We start from the raw sequence: 15,378 nt of genomic DNA on the forward strand, positions 1-15,378 counted from the left end.
TGCTGCTCCCAGAGGGGACCTGATTTAATTGGGGATTGGTCCTGCTTTGAGCAGGGGGTTGGACTAGATGACCTCCTGAGGTCCCTTCCAATCCTGATATTCTATGATTCTATTCTATGATTCACCAGAGCCAGGTCCATGCCGCAAAGGGACAGATACTGGAAAATCAGCCGACACTGTGAGAGGCCAAAGTATACCTACAGGACTATTTGGTGAGGGTAGCTGATAGACAGCAGCCGTTGTATAAAATCCTACAAGAGGAAAGCAGGAGGGGTCATAAGGGCCAGGAATGGGAAAGATGGTGTTACGGCTGTGATTCGATTTCCAGCATCCTTTCAAGTTAAATTGAAGGGATTAGGCTTCCTGATATTCATGGACAGTTCAGTGGTCATAATGGGGAAAGGTAGAAGCTGACCGTCTTGGTGGTTCATGTTTCTTGATATAAGCAAACATCTTTCCATGTAGTGGGGGCTTTCTTCAAAACAGAAAGAGAGATGCTTCAACAGTCTGACTTGATTTTCAAACACAGTTAATAGTAACAAAATTTTAGAGCACATTTCATTTCTATAAAATAAGCTAGAATAATGGCTTGCAAAAACTGGTAAGTGTTTTCCTAAAATTGAAGCTTCAATATAAATTTTAACTTCGCACTCCAAGATCTGTCTTCACATCATTGACACATTCTGGGTAGTAACTTGATATGCACATTCTAATAAGGATCACACAGAAAATAGTTATGAGATGTTGTGAGCCCGGGTTTGGGTACTTGATTTCCCACCCGCAATCCTGGGTTAGAAGATCTGGAAATAGGCGGCTCCTGAGAGGTGGAAGTATGGACATCAGTGGAAGTTCCATGAACCAGAACAGTCTGGGTCAGTAGGGTGCTAGGAGGAGTATGGTGGCTCTGGCGCGATGGATCTTTCCTCCAACTTGCGGTAACAGGTGGATGGGAGGAAAGGCGTATCTGAGGTCTGTCCAGGAAAGCATCACCCTTGGAATCGTGACATATGGCCCCCCAGAATAATACCTGGGAAGTTTTCTGTTCGTCCCATAACTGTGTAAAGATCTTGGTTAGGATTGCTGTGGCTCTCCCATTTTTGGTCTGCAGAGAAACTTCTGCTTAGTTTGCCTGCCAGGGAGTTGTGAACTCCCAGGATGTACACAGCTTGAACCGTGATGTGGCTTCTGATACATGAGTTCCAAAGTCTGACTACTTCCAGGCAGAGGGGATGAGATCTACATCCCTTTCTGAAGGGAGGGAATTATAGATGTCAGCGTAATCATCCTAAATTTCAGCTTTTGGATAAAGATGTTGATAATGTTGCCAAAAGTCCAGGATGGATCTCCACCCTCCATCTTTTTGGGGGGTTAGGAAATATGGAGAGAAAAAAAAAACCCTCCCTTGGTACTGAGGCGGGATGCGCTCTATTGCCCCTGCAATATTCTCTTGATGAAGCAGTCAGACTTTGGAACTGATGTATCAGAAACCACATCACAATAAAGCTACGTACATCCTGGGAGTTCACAACTCCCTGGCATGTTAACTAAGCAGAAGCAAGTGGTCCCTGAAGGGGGATTGGGAAGGAGGTTTGTGATGAGGGAAGGAGAGAAACTCGATGGAACAGCCCTGATGGATAGTCTCCAGGACCCAACTGTCCGTGGTGATCTTTTTCCAGCTGTAGGAAAACAGAATGAGATAACCGCCAAAGGTGACAGGAGAAGTGGGTGGCATCTATGTGGCATGTGGGTCCTGACCTGTATGTCAAAAATGGCCCTTGACCTGCAGCTGAGAGTGAGTGGAGGCTGGGGCAGGAGAGGGAGGTGAGAAATTGAACCTCTGAGTCCTCTGGCATTTGTGTAGAGGCACACTCAGAAAGACACTGGTAATAGAGAGCATGCGGAGCTGGTGGTTTTGGTCTAAAGGGCTGTCTATGGTGTTTCCTCCTGGGGATGAAGTGTAAATCCCCAGGGACCTCAGAGGAGATCTCAAGTCCTTTAGTGACTGCAGGGACTCATAAGTCTGTTCATTAAAAAGGCTGGACTCAATGAAGGGAAGGTCCTGCATGGTGTTTTTGATCTCCCTAGGAAACCCTGACAACTGTAGCCACAAGACCTTCAGCATGACAAGTCCCGTGGCCAAAGTCCTGGACATTGTGTCAGTGGCATCTACTGCAGCCTGGAGGGCCACATTTGCTACTAACTTCACTTCACTTAGAAGGGACTGGAACTGAGTTCTGTCCTTTATGGAAAGTTTATCTTTAAAGTCTGGAAGTCTGACATAGCTGTTCAAATTGTATTTCACTAACAAAGCTTGATAGTTAGCCATATGAAATTGCAGATCTGTGGAGAACACCTTCCCTCCCAGAAAGTCCAGTCTCTTTGACTGCCAGGATGGATTTCTGGTAGTGCGACTCAACTCTTCCGAGGGCCACCTGCACCATCAACGAGTTGGGGGCAGGATGAGAAAACAAAAAGTCAGTTTCTTTGGCAGAAACAAAATTACATCTCTCAGCCCTTTTTGGTGTAGGTACACAAGATGCTGGTGTATGCCATACCACTGTGGCTGGCTCTAGTATAGCCGTGTTAATTGGAAAGGCCACCTTACTCAGTCCCTTTGGTTGAAAGATGTCCAGGCACCAGTGTTGATGAACCTGAACTAATCTACTGCGATCTCTAGATCATTTGCAACCCTATGTAACAGCTCCTGGTACCGACTGGTGGAGAAGGCAACGACTAAGTGACAGCATTGTCCAGAGATGATGAAGCAGCAGCCTGTGGCAGGGCCTCTGCTCAAGGCCAAAAACAGCACAGAGACCTTTATGCTGGTAATACAGCCAGTGAAGTTTATTTACAATGTTGGTTCCCACCACCCTTGTACACTATACAGTCTTAACTCCTACAGTTTTAGGGAGCCCTCAGCTCCTGTCTGCTCCTCCCCTCCATTTCCGTCCTATGCCTTTTTGTATCCTCTACCTAATAGCTGAATTAGCCTTCCAGCTCTTCTCCACCCACCAATTAGACACAGCTCTTAACAAGGTCTCTTCTGCAGTGTTTAACTGAAGCTGCAGTGACCAGAGTGCTGGCTCAACTGTTGTTGCTCAGTATTCCATCACAAAGCTCTTATCAAATCAGCAGAACCAGTTCTAGCCCGTCCTCCTCATGCACCAACGGAACCAGTTGGCAAGAAGGGGAGAAGTGGTAAAAGTCATGAGAGGGGTCCAGACACCTACCATAGGAATCCCGTGGTCCCCAATAAGGCCAGAAGGAGGGATCCATCAGTTGCAATGGCTCCCAGAGGAATTGGTACTAGTGGTCCTGGGAGCGAAGGGGGGACGGGATCATACCGGGAGGGATGCTAAGTATAGCCTCTCAACTGTCTGTTGGGTCTCCTGCCCTTCTGTGGAAATACTGATGCAGCTATCTCCTCCTCCAATTCTGAGGACTGTTCTGCTGGTAGCGGCAATGCCATCAGTACTGGAACGCTCCTGCCCGATGGTTGAAGATGGAACTGCTGAATTCTGAGACATTAGTAAAGATTCTTCCTCCAGAACGAGGACATCCCTCACAAGATCAGGGCCAGAAAGGAGTGGAGACTGTGGGTAGGGGAGGAAAATATCCTCTGGTGTTACATAATTCTGTACAGCCTAGGGAGTTCCAGCAGGTATGCCTGAAGGACCTGGCTCATCTGTTGCAGCCGAACAGTCTTTAGATGAACAAGACGATACCAACGATGAGTCCAGACCCACACACGTATATGGAACTGGTGAGCATCTGTCCTTCCATTTCGGTACCACAGTCACAGTCGGAACAGACCAATCCTTTTTTTTTGCATGCCTTGCCCTCCGACTTAGGGGTCTTAGTGGAGCTGGTTCCAAACACACTGTCTCACCCGAACTGGACTGGCTCAGGAACGGAATGCATTTCTTATGGACAGTCCTCTGTCCTTGCACCCTGACAGTGCTCTCTACTCTCAGGGGGAGGCCTAGAGAAAGAGTCCTTTGGCTTCAGGGTTAACCACTCCACTCTAAGGCATACTTGGAGGGGCACTGCTGGTTGGTGGGGGCCAATGTACAGGGGGGGTCTCCCAGGCCCAGATCAGAGCAGGACCTCATACAAAGTTCCTGATAGAGGAGGCTAAGTTGGAGCTCCTGGGCCTCAAGTTCTAGGTGAAAAAGGATCTACAGATACTGCCCTGTGCAGAGATATGTGCTTCACCCATACAGCAGAAGCACCGTTGATACTTGTCACTGATGAAGTAGTAGTGAGGGCAGAAGACACAATTCTTGAAACTGGGGACTCTGGGTACAGTCTTGGACCAGAGGGTGGGTTGGGAAATGATTCTATATATTCTGTAACAACAAACTTCTTAAACAAATATTGAAAAACTATTTACAAATATTTTGAGTTATAGTTTATACACAGAGTGAAGGACGACACTATTGTGACTCAGGCCATGTGGTGGTAAGAAGTAACTAGAGAGGCATTGACCTACACTGCCTTTTACACTCTCAGTCTGAAGCATGAGGGGATCTATTACAAATGTGCAGGTTAACGGACACTCCTTTGAAGAATTTCTGGACTTGGGCACATGGAGCCAATGCAAACCCACCTGTGGAATACATGTAGGGACTATCACTCTAAGAATCACCACTGAGAACTACTTTGAGTAGTTTTTCAATCAGTCCTGCACCCACCTTACAGTAATTTAATCTGGACTACATTTCCCTAGTTTGCTTATGCGAATGACATGTAGGACTGTGTCAAAAACCTTATTAAAGTCTATAGCTTCCTCGCTATCCACAAGGCCAGTTACCCTGTCGAGGGAAAATTAATGGGTTTGGCATGATTTCTTCTTGCAAAACCCATGTTCCCAATTATTTATCATACTATTATCTGCTAGATGCTTAGAAATTGTTTATTTAACCATTTGTTCCAGTATCTTTCCAGGTATGTAAGTTAGGCTGATTGGTCTATAATTTCCCAGGTCCTCTTTGCTCCCCTTTTTGAAGATAGGTACCATGTTCCCCCCTCTCTAATCCTTCAGGACTGCCCCCATCCTCTATGAGTTCTTGAAAATGTTTGCTTTGGCTAGCTCCTTAAGTATTCTAGGATGAATTTCATCAGGCCCTGTCAACTTGAATACAACATTTAATTTACCTCAGTATTCTTTAACCTGTTAATTCCCTATTCTGTCCTGTGTTCCTTCCTCCTTGTTGTTAATATTGGGTTAAGCATCTAGTGAATTAATCTTTTTAGTGAAGATTGACGCAAAATAGGCATTAAACTCTTGTGTCTTTTGTGTCATCTGTTATTTGCTTTCCTTCCCTAGTAAGTAATGGACCTACATTTTTCCTTGTCTTTCTCTTGCCCCAGTGTATTTATAGAACCTCTTCTTACTGCCTTTTGTCTTTCGTTGGGTGTACCTCATTATGAGCCTTAGTCTTTCTGATTTTGTTCCTGATTGTTTGTGCTAGTCTTTCACATTCATCCTTAGCAATTTTGTCCTTGTTTCCATTTTGTACAATTCCTTTTTGATTTTCACGTTATTAAAGAACCCCTGAAACAACCATATTGACCTCTTATGATTCTTCCCATTTTAGTTCTGCCTCAGGATATAGTTTGCTGTTTTGCTTTTAATATTGTCTCAGAGAAACTGCCATCTCTCCTGGACTTACATTTGCCTTAGACTTTCTTTCCAAAGGTACCTTACAAAACAGTTCTTTAAGTTTGTTGAAGTCTGCATTTGTAAAGTCCATTGTTGTTATTCTGCTGCTTTCATTCCTTTTCCTTAGAATTATAAATTCTATCATTTTGTGATCTTCACTGAAGTTGCCTTTTGCTTTCAGATTCCCAACCACTTCCTCCCTGTTAATCAGAATCAAATCTAAAATATCTGCTCCTCTGGTTACCTCCTCTACCTTCTGAAATAAAAAGTTGTCCCCAGTACATTCCAAGAACTTGTTGACAATCTGTGTTTTCCTGAATTATTTTTCCAACAAGTATCTGGGCAGTTAAAGTCCCCCATTATTACCATGGTTCGTGTTTTAGCTACTTCTGTTATTTGTTCTAGAAATGTCTCTCTACCTCCTCCTCCTCATTTGGTGGCCTGCAGTAGACATCCTACCGCCTCCCCACCTTTTCCTCCTTTTATCTTAACCCAGAGACTTTCAACACGTGTGATTCTCACTTCTTTCTGGACCTTAGTTGGGAAAGCTTGAGTTGTGAAATGGAGTGAGGGACTTTTGGAGGGCAGGCAAATAATCACATACAAAACTACAGAGTAGGATTCGTTTTAATCAGAAATGTAAACAGGCAGTGACAAAAGAAAGCTGAGATGAAACCCACCTTGTCATGTCCTGTGTCTCCTCCTCTGACAATATCTGGAGCCATGTATTCTATAGTTCCGCAAAAGGAATATGCTCTCTCATTCTAAAAAAGACATACATATGGATATCAAATGACTACAATGAATAAGGGATATATATAACTAACAGCTGATGACCCACAGCTATCATCCAAACAATTCAGGACTTCATAGACAAATCACCTTACATCATAGAGAGAATTAACACAGAACCCTTGAGACTATTCACTACCTCCTAGGCCAGGGGCGGGCAAACTTTTTGGCCTGAGGGCCACATGGGGTTTCCAAAATGGTATGGAGGGACAGTTAGGGGAGGCTGTGTCCTGCCCCCTGCCCTGCCCCCGCGTCCTATCCAACCCCCCTGCTTCTCGCCCCCTGATGGCTCCCTGGGGACTCCTGCCCCATCCAACCCCCCTTTTTTCCTAACGGCCTCCCCAGGACTCCTACCCCATCCACCACCTCCTGCTCCCTGTCCCCTGACCACCCTCGGATCTCCCACATCTGACTGCCCCCTGCCACCCCATCCAACCAGGACCCCTACCCCATCCAACCCCCCTGCTCCCCACCCTCTGACCGCCTCGCCCACTAACCTCTATCCACCCCCCGCCCCCGCTCCCTTACCGCACGGCCTGGAGCACCGGTGGCTGGCGGCGCTACAGCCGCACCGCCCAGAGCACCGGGTCAGGCCACAGCTCTGCAACTGCGTTGCCTGGCCGTCCAGAGTTTTGCACTGGCGGCGCGGCGCACTGAGGCTGTGGGGGATGGGGAGCAGCAAGAGAGGGGCCGGGAGCTAGCCTCCCGGGCCAGGAGCTCAGGGGCTGGGCAGAAGGGTCCCGCGGGCCGGATGTGGCCCACGGGCCATAGTTTGCCCTCCTCTGTCCTAGTCAATAACTACATTATGATGAATTTGTGGGGCAGATTTAACATAAGCACATGAAACAATCTTTGGTATTTAAAACAAAAATGTCATCTAGACTTAAAATAGCGTGTAACCAATTAGCTGCTACGGGGCATTCTCCAATAGAAGATTAATATGATTTCTGCCAGGTGCATTACTAATGCTCTAAATAACATGATAAAATGTGTAGGTAAAATACAACGATACATTTTTATAAGGCTCTTTGCAATTTGGCTAAACTTGATGTTATATCACACCCTGTGGCTCCCATATTCATGAAGCTATACTGACCTCTATTAAAAAAAAATCTTTCCATAATATACAGTGTGTAAAAAACAATTTGCTCCCAAGAGGAGGAAGGGGTTATTTTAATTTTATACTACATACAAAGTATTTGTTTTGGTTGTGTTCAATCTGAGCTATTTTCACAGGTCAGTGTACCATTCTTTGTTAGTAGCTATTTACCTTTGTGGTAAACATAAGGTAATGCTGTGCTTTGATAATTCTGAAAGCACATGTGATTAGGCCAAGAAACACTGTTCACTCCTTATCCTTCAAGGTTCTAGCATTTTTTGGAGAGATCATGATAGGTCCTTCAAAGAAGTGTGTTCAAATAAGTAGATATTTCACAAGTCAGGTTTACATTTGTAGATTCAGATTTGGAGTTCAAGACATGTGCTATACAAAGAAATCAAGAACGTACTACACTAGAAAAAGGAAGCTTCTGAAATAAATTTTTTAAAAAAAGTCTTGTTCAGTGCTTCCATGAGATCTAAATTAACCAGTATAATGCCAAAATTATTAAACTATATTTTACTAGAAAATGTATACTCTGGCTTGCTTCTGATAAATTTCTGATTTTAATATCATTAAACGTAAGCCTAATTTTGGGGAATGTTATTTAACATTATTTCCGCTGTTCCCCTTAATAAAGCCACACGATAGAAAACAATTATTTTCTTCTAATCACTTAATACCTTTTTCATGTGTTAATTTTGCTATAGTTTTTTCCTGTGGTATAATTGCTTGTTTCTCTGTACTTATCTGTTCTTCTGTTTGTTGCTTGGAACACAAAAAAAGGTTACCTATCTTTCCTAACTGCTGTTCAAGATGTGTTGCTCATGTCCATTCCATTCTGGGTATGCACATGCCCATGTGCGTGGTCGTTGGAGATTTCTGCCTTAGCAGTATCCGTAGGGTTGGCTGTGGTGCCCATTTGAATGCACCACTCATGCGCTGATACATTAAGCGCCGCTAGCCCTATACCCTCTCAGTTCCTTCTTGCCGGCAACTCCAACAGAGGGGTAAGGAGGGCGAACAACGGAATGGACATGAGCAACAAATCTCAAAGAACAACAGTTACGAAAGGTAGGTAACCGTTTTTAGTTCTTAGAGTGCTTACTCATGTCGATCCATTCTAGGTGACTCCCAAGTTATGTCCATGGAGGTGGGCTTGGAGTTCATGGTCACGCGGCTTCCAGCACAGCTCTGCCAAAGCCAGTGTTGTCTTGAGCTTGCTGGAGCAGTGCATAATGAGACTTGAACATATGGACAGAAGACCAGGTAGCAATGCTATAGATATCTTGGATTGGCACCTCTGCCAGGAATGCTGCTGCTGACACTCTTGTGCTCTAGTTGAGTGTGATGTCACCAATGCCAGCGGAGGCACTTTCACCAGCTCATAGCAGTAGCAGATGCAGGCCATGGGCCAGGATGAAATACTCTGAGCAGACACTGGGAGACCTTTCATCCTGTCCGTCACCACAACGAACAGCTGCACTGACTTGTGAAAAGGCTTTGTCTTCTTGATGTAGAAGGCCAATACCCTCCTGATGTCCAGGGTGTGCAACCTGCATTCCTATTCCAACTTATGAAACTTCGGGAAGAAGGCAGATAAGTATATGTCCTGGCTGGTAAGAAACTGGGAAACTACCTTGGGCAGGAATGCCGGGTGCAGCCGCAGTTGGACCTTATCCTTATAGAATACCGTATAGGGTGGTTCTGAAGTAAGCGCCATGATCTCAGACACCCTGAGGGCAGATGTTATCGCAATCAAGAACTAAACCTTTCAGGGAAGTCCCATGAGCTGTGACGGCACAAGATTCAAGTCCCAGGGAGGGACAGGATCCCAGACATGAAGGTAGAGACCCTCCAAACCTTTCAAAAACTGGGCCGACATGCTATGAGCGAAGACTGACCTGCCTTGGAACAAAGGATGAAAGGCCAAAATACTGGCCAGGTAGACCCTGATCGATGACAGGGACAAACCTTGGAGTCTGAGGTGCAGAAGATAATCCAGGATCGCCTTCAGCGAGGCCCAGATACATTGTTCTGAGGCTCTACACGTGAACCTTTTCCACTTGGCCACGTAAGTCACTCTGGTGGAGGGTTTTCTGCTACCCTCAAGACATATTGAACCCAGGGAGAGCATTCCATTTCTTCTGCATTCAGCCATGCTGTCAAGTGCACCACCACCAGGTTTGGGTACAGAAGACTACCGTGGTTCTGGGACAACAGGTCTGGCCACAGAGGGAGCTCCAGTGGGGCAGCTACCAAAAGATCCAGCAGCGTGCCGAACCAGTGCTGTTGAGGCCATGCAGGGGCTAACAGGATAACCTTCGCCCTGTCCTGTTTGATCTTCACGAGGACTCTATGAATCAGACGGCACTGGTGGAAAGGCATACATCAGGGCCCCTGACCATGGGAGCAGAAAGGCATCTGATAGGGAGCCCTTGTCCATCCCCTGGATCTGACAGAACACGTGGAATTCTCTGTTCTGCATTGACATGAAGAGGTCAACCTGGGGAGTCCCCCCACCTCTGGAAGATTATGCTTACCACCTCCGGATAGAGCAACCACTCGTGGTGAAAGGAGGAAGTCCTGCTGAGGTGATCCACCAGCAGGTTCCAGGCGGATCTGGTTCCAGGCAGGTGCGTAGCTATCAGACGAATGGCATGCCATACATAAAAATCACAAAAACCTGAGAGCTTCTTGACAAAGAGCCGAAGACTGGCACCGCGCTGCCTGTTGATGTAATACATCGTGGCGGTGTTGTCCATCAGGACCTGCATCACCTTGCCCTTCAGGTAGGGCAAGACCACTTGGGAGGCCAGGCAAACTGCTCTGAACTCCCTGACGTTGATGTGGAGGGCCAGATGATCTCACAACCAGCAGCCCTGAGTGCTCAGTTTACCCAGGTTGGCTCCCCAGCCCAGGTCTGAAGCATCAGAGACCAGGATCAGCGACGAGGATGTGGTCACGAATGGGACTCCTTCCAACACCAATCCAGGGTCCACCCGATGCGGTCCAGCACCCTGACTTCCCAGTCCAGATTGTGTCTGTTGGGAATGTAGACAGATGCCAGGCACGCTTGTAGGGGCCAGAGATGGAGCCAAGCATGGCTGACCATGTACACATTCACAAACATGTGGCCAAACAGCCACAGGCAGGTGTGAGCCATGGTGCGTGGGTGGTTCTTCACATGAGAGATCAGGTCCAACATGGCCTGAAAACACACTTCTGGAAGGAAGGCTCTGGCTCACGTGGAGTCAAGAACCGCCCCAATGAACTCTATTCGCTGGACGGGCATTAAGGTGGATTTTTTCTCGTTTATTAACAGGCCCAGGTTGCAGCAAGTGGAACGCACCAGATTGAGGCTCCTCTGAACTTGCTCCCAAGACCTGCCCTTGATGAGCCTTTCGTTGAGATACGGGAAGACCTGGACCCCTCAGAGTCTCAGGTAAGCAGCCAATGGCACCATACATTTTGTGATCACCCTGGGGGCCGATGAGAGACCAAAGGGCAGCACTGAGAATTGACAATGGCACCCACCCACTAGGAAACGGAGGAAGCATCTGTGACCTGGGATTATGGAAATATGGAAATAAGCGTCCTTTAAGTCAAGGACAGTATACCAGTCTCCTGGATCCAGGGAGGGGATGATGGAGGCCAGGGAGACCAGGCAAAACTTCAACTTTTTGAGACTTGTTGAGTCGACACAGGTCCAGGATGGGTATGAGGCCCCCTTTTGCCTTCAGAATTAGGAAGTAGCAGGAATACAACCCTTTCCCTTTCATGTCCCAAGGGACCTGATGACGTTCGACAAGAACAAGTGCAGAGTCCTGCACTTAGGACAGAAGAATCCAATGCACCGCTACAGACTTGGGACCAAATGGCTCAGCAGCAGTTCTGCAGAAAAGGACCTAGGGGTGACAGTGGACGAGAAGCTGGATATGAGTCAACAGTGTGCCCTTGTTGCCAAGAAGGCCAATGGCATTTTGGGATGTATAAGTAGGGGCATTGCCAGCAGATCGAGGGACATGATCGTTCCCATCTATTCGACACTGGTGAGGCCTCATCTGGAGTACTGTGTCCAGTTTTGGGCCCCACACTACAAGAAGGATGTGGAAAAATTGGAAAGAGTCTAGTGGAGGGCAACAAAAATGATTAGGGGACTGGAACACATGAGTTATGTGAGGGAGGGAACTGGGGATGTTTAGTCTACGGAAGAGAAGAATGAGAGGGGATTTGATAGCTGCTTTCAACTACCTGAAAGGGGATTCCAAAGAGGATGGCTCTAGACTGTTCTCAGTGGTAGCAGATGACAGAACAAGGAGTAATGGTCTCAAGTTGCAGTGGGGGAGATTTAGGTTGGATATTAGGAAAAACTTTTTCACTAGGAGGGTGGTGAAACACTGGAATGCGTTACCTAGGGAGGTGGTGGAATCTCCTTCCTTAGAAGTTTTTAAGGTCAGGCTTGACAAAGCCCTGGCTGGGATGATTTAGTTGGGGATCGGTCCTGCTTTGAGCAGGGGGTTGGACTAGATGACCTCCTGAGGTCCCTTCCAACCCTGATATTCTATGATTCTATGACCTCCTCCACTGCACTCAGGCACAGGTTCTCGACCCCCTGAAAGAGGAGTTGCTGGTGAGAAAGGTCTCTGAAAAGGGATGGGAAAGAGAGGAGGTGGCAAGGAAGGGCAGCTGAAAATTGCAGGGTATATCCCCAAGATATTATGTCCAACATCCAGCAGTCCAAGGTGACCTGCAACCAGGCTGAATGGTAGGATGAAGAAGGTCAAGGAAAGGACAGCGTGGATCCAGGGAACTGACTGGGGCATCTATCTTGAGTGCACCTTCAAAATGAGCACCTCTGGCCCCCAGGATGCTTTGCTGGGCTGGACTGCATGAGTGAGTGGGAGGAGGATGGGCGGTGACAACTAAAACTCGTGCCTCTATCCCTTCTCCTAGCAGAACCCGACGAGGCTGCCAAAGTCTGGGCGGTGGGGGCGGCCAGAACTGCTTCCGTGCAGACTGCAACATATTCATGCTCAGCGAGCAAAGAGTGGCCCGAGTGTCCTTCAACCCATGCAGTCTCGCATCTGTTTATTCAGAGAAGAGACCATTCTTATCAAATGGAATGTCATGAATCGAGGTCTGCATCTCTTGGGAAAGGCCAGCGGTCTGAAGCCAGGAGCTGTGCCTCATAACCACCGTCGACGCAACCAACCTAGCCAATGAGTCTACTGCATCCCATACCATTTGGAGGGAGCACCTAGCAGCCGCGGTGCCTTCCTCCACCAGGATGCCTAATTCTTGGGCCAAACCCTGTGGAAGGGACTCCTTTAACTTAAAAGTGTACCTGCCCAAGAGGGTCTGATGATTCGCCACCCGGAACTGCAGGCTGGCAGTGGAATAAATTTTCCTCCCAGAAAGTTCCAGTCTTTTGGCCTCTTTATTTTTGGGAGTTAAGCTAGTGTGCCCCTGCTTGTCTTTTTCGTTGGCCACAGAGACAACCAGTGAGCCCAGCGGTATGTGGGTATAAAGGTACTTGAACCCTTTGTCCAAGACAAGGTACTTCTTTTTGGTCCTTTTGGAGGTGAGAGGAATGGAAGATGGGGTTTGCCAGAGGGCCTTGTCCAGTTTGAGGACCCTGTCATGCACTGGTAGTGCAACACAGGCCAGGTTAGAGGCTGAGAGGACATTGAACCAGGTTTCCACCTGCTCGGACATCTCCATCTCTAGGCCCAACTTCTTGGCCACCCATCAAAGTAGGGCCCGGTGTGCTGGCCCTTGAGAGTCCTGTGACTGCCTCATCTGGAGATGAAAATGACGACTGTACCACTGGGGGAAGCCCTAGGACATCATCCCCCGTGGGGGCTAGAGGTTTAGGGGTGGGTGCAGTCTCTTCTACCCTGACGTCCAAGCGCTACTGGCGCACCGAGCTCTGTGCCATCACTGCCGCCAACTGTTGCTCCAAGACGGCGGCAGATGAGTGGTGTGAAGGGGGCACTGTCATGACCAGCACATGTGCTCCAATAAGGCCACTGCACAGGCCATGCTGCCAGGCAGTGCCGTCGATGTCAACACTGCCTCAGGAACCAAATCACGCCGGTTGAATCTGGGAAAAGGGCTGAACTGCCCTTCCATGCTGGAGGAATCCCCTTCTGGTGACCACAGTGGGGCCACTGCTGCCTGCATTGCCTGCTGATCATCGCCACCAGAGACCAGTGCCTGGAGTGAGAGGATCAGTGCTGGTATGAAAGGGACCGGTGCCGGGGGGACCGGAGTCGTGATGGGCAGCGCTCCCACGGGGCAGGCGACCAAGATCTGTGCTGAGAGGATGACGGGCAGGAGGGTGAATGCTGCGGGTAATATGGAGACTGGCGCCTCCCCTTTGGCAATCCGTGTCAAGATGGTGGGGACCGTGATCACCATGCCAGAGATTGAGGGCGAGCCCCAGAGGATCTGGGCTGTGACTCCGGAGATCTGTGGCATGGAGGAGAGCTCTGCCTCGTCTCAGGGGATCACCGATACTCCATTGTCTCCTGAAGGCTCTTAGCGGCTGGCTTGCCCTTGTGGGAAGCCTTTGCCATTTGCTGGCGGTGCAGGTGGAGGCTTCTGCTCTCTTGGCACTGGGGGGAGCTTGGGAAGGTGTCTCTTGTCCTTCATATGTAATTTCCCCAGCACTTGAGGCAGCTGCTGCGGGGGTCACTTACAGATATAAGCCTGTTATAGTCAGTGCATGGTTTCAGCCTGGGGTGAAATCCCTGCTGGGACTCTAATGTCTAACTACACTTAAAAACTACTTAACACTATTATAAAAAAAACTATTTAGAAGGTCCTGTTAAGGAAAAGTTAGCACGTGACTCCATTTTGGTTTGGGGCCCACCATTGTTTAAATGCCAGCACATCATACACCAGGAGGAGTAATCCTTAGATATTGAATCCTTAGATATTGTGAAAATCATCCTCCTCGTCTCCAGCCTGCCTTGACTCCCAGTATCTGGTTTTTGTCAGTCTCTAACTCCCTGTCTCTTGGCCTTGATGTGAGGCCTCCCATCCTGATAATAAAAGTTACTGATGCATGGCTTTAGGACCATGCTGTGTAATTAACTTACTGGTATAGCACGAGGAATGCACCAAGCAGGGATAGGTGGTAGATAAGACAAGGGTTTGTTTATTGGCTAAGGTTTCCGATGCACGAGGGCAACATGCTTTGCTAAAAGGTATATAACCTTTGTATAATCTGCATTCAGGGTCCCCTCCTGGCTAGCAGGGGGGCATCACGCTCGAGCGTAATAAACTTAGTGTCTTTTGGGAACTCTGCAATTGTGGACTTTGTTTCTGTGCCTCAGCCTAGATTCGAACTGTGCGTGTCCTACCAGGTGTAATTCGCAGCACTTGTGTGCGTGTCCTACCAGGTGTAATTCGCAGCACTTGTGTGCGTGTCCTACCAGGTGTAATTCGTAACAGTCCTAAGAAGAGACTAAACTGCCAGCCCTTACTATGCAAGGAAAGGCGCTCTAACTAACCACCACGGGTAGTAAGAAGGAACTGAGAGGCCATAGGGCTGGCAGCACCTGATATACCAACACATGAACATGGCAATCAAGGGGGCACCACATCTGGCCCTACGGATACCACTAAGGCAAAAATCTTCAACAACTGCGCATGTGGGCACGCACATACCTAGAATGAAATCAACATGAGCAAGCACTCAAAGAAGAAAAGATGGCTCCTGCCCCAAAGATCTTACAATCTAAATACGTGACAAGAGACAACAAGCAGACAGGATGAATACAAGATAACTATGAAATAATTATGATTAGCATAA

The 15,378-nt window shown here is 47.8% G+C and overlaps 1 protein-coding gene across 3 annotated transcripts in view; it reads right to left on the reverse strand.

Annotated features, from left to right (window-relative positions):
- RPS6KA5 (ribosomal protein S6 kinase A5) overlaps positions 1–15,378 on the reverse strand; it is a 194,679-nt gene that overhangs the window by 98,738 nt on the left and 80,563 nt on the right. For all 3 annotated transcript variants that reach the window (XM_084630302.1, XM_084630301.1, XM_084630300.1), the window contains one exon: positions 6,346–6,429. In XM_084630302.1, coding sequence (XP_084486428.1) covers positions 6,346–6,429 — 84 coding nt within the window. The remainder of the gene's footprint in view (positions 1–6,345; positions 6,430–15,378) is intronic.

Source organism: Lepidochelys olivacea (assembly GCF_965140295.1).
Source record: "Lepidochelys olivacea isolate rLepOli2 genome assembly, chromosome: 6".
NCBI lineage: Eukaryota > Metazoa > Chordata > Testudines > Cheloniidae > Lepidochelys > Lepidochelys olivacea.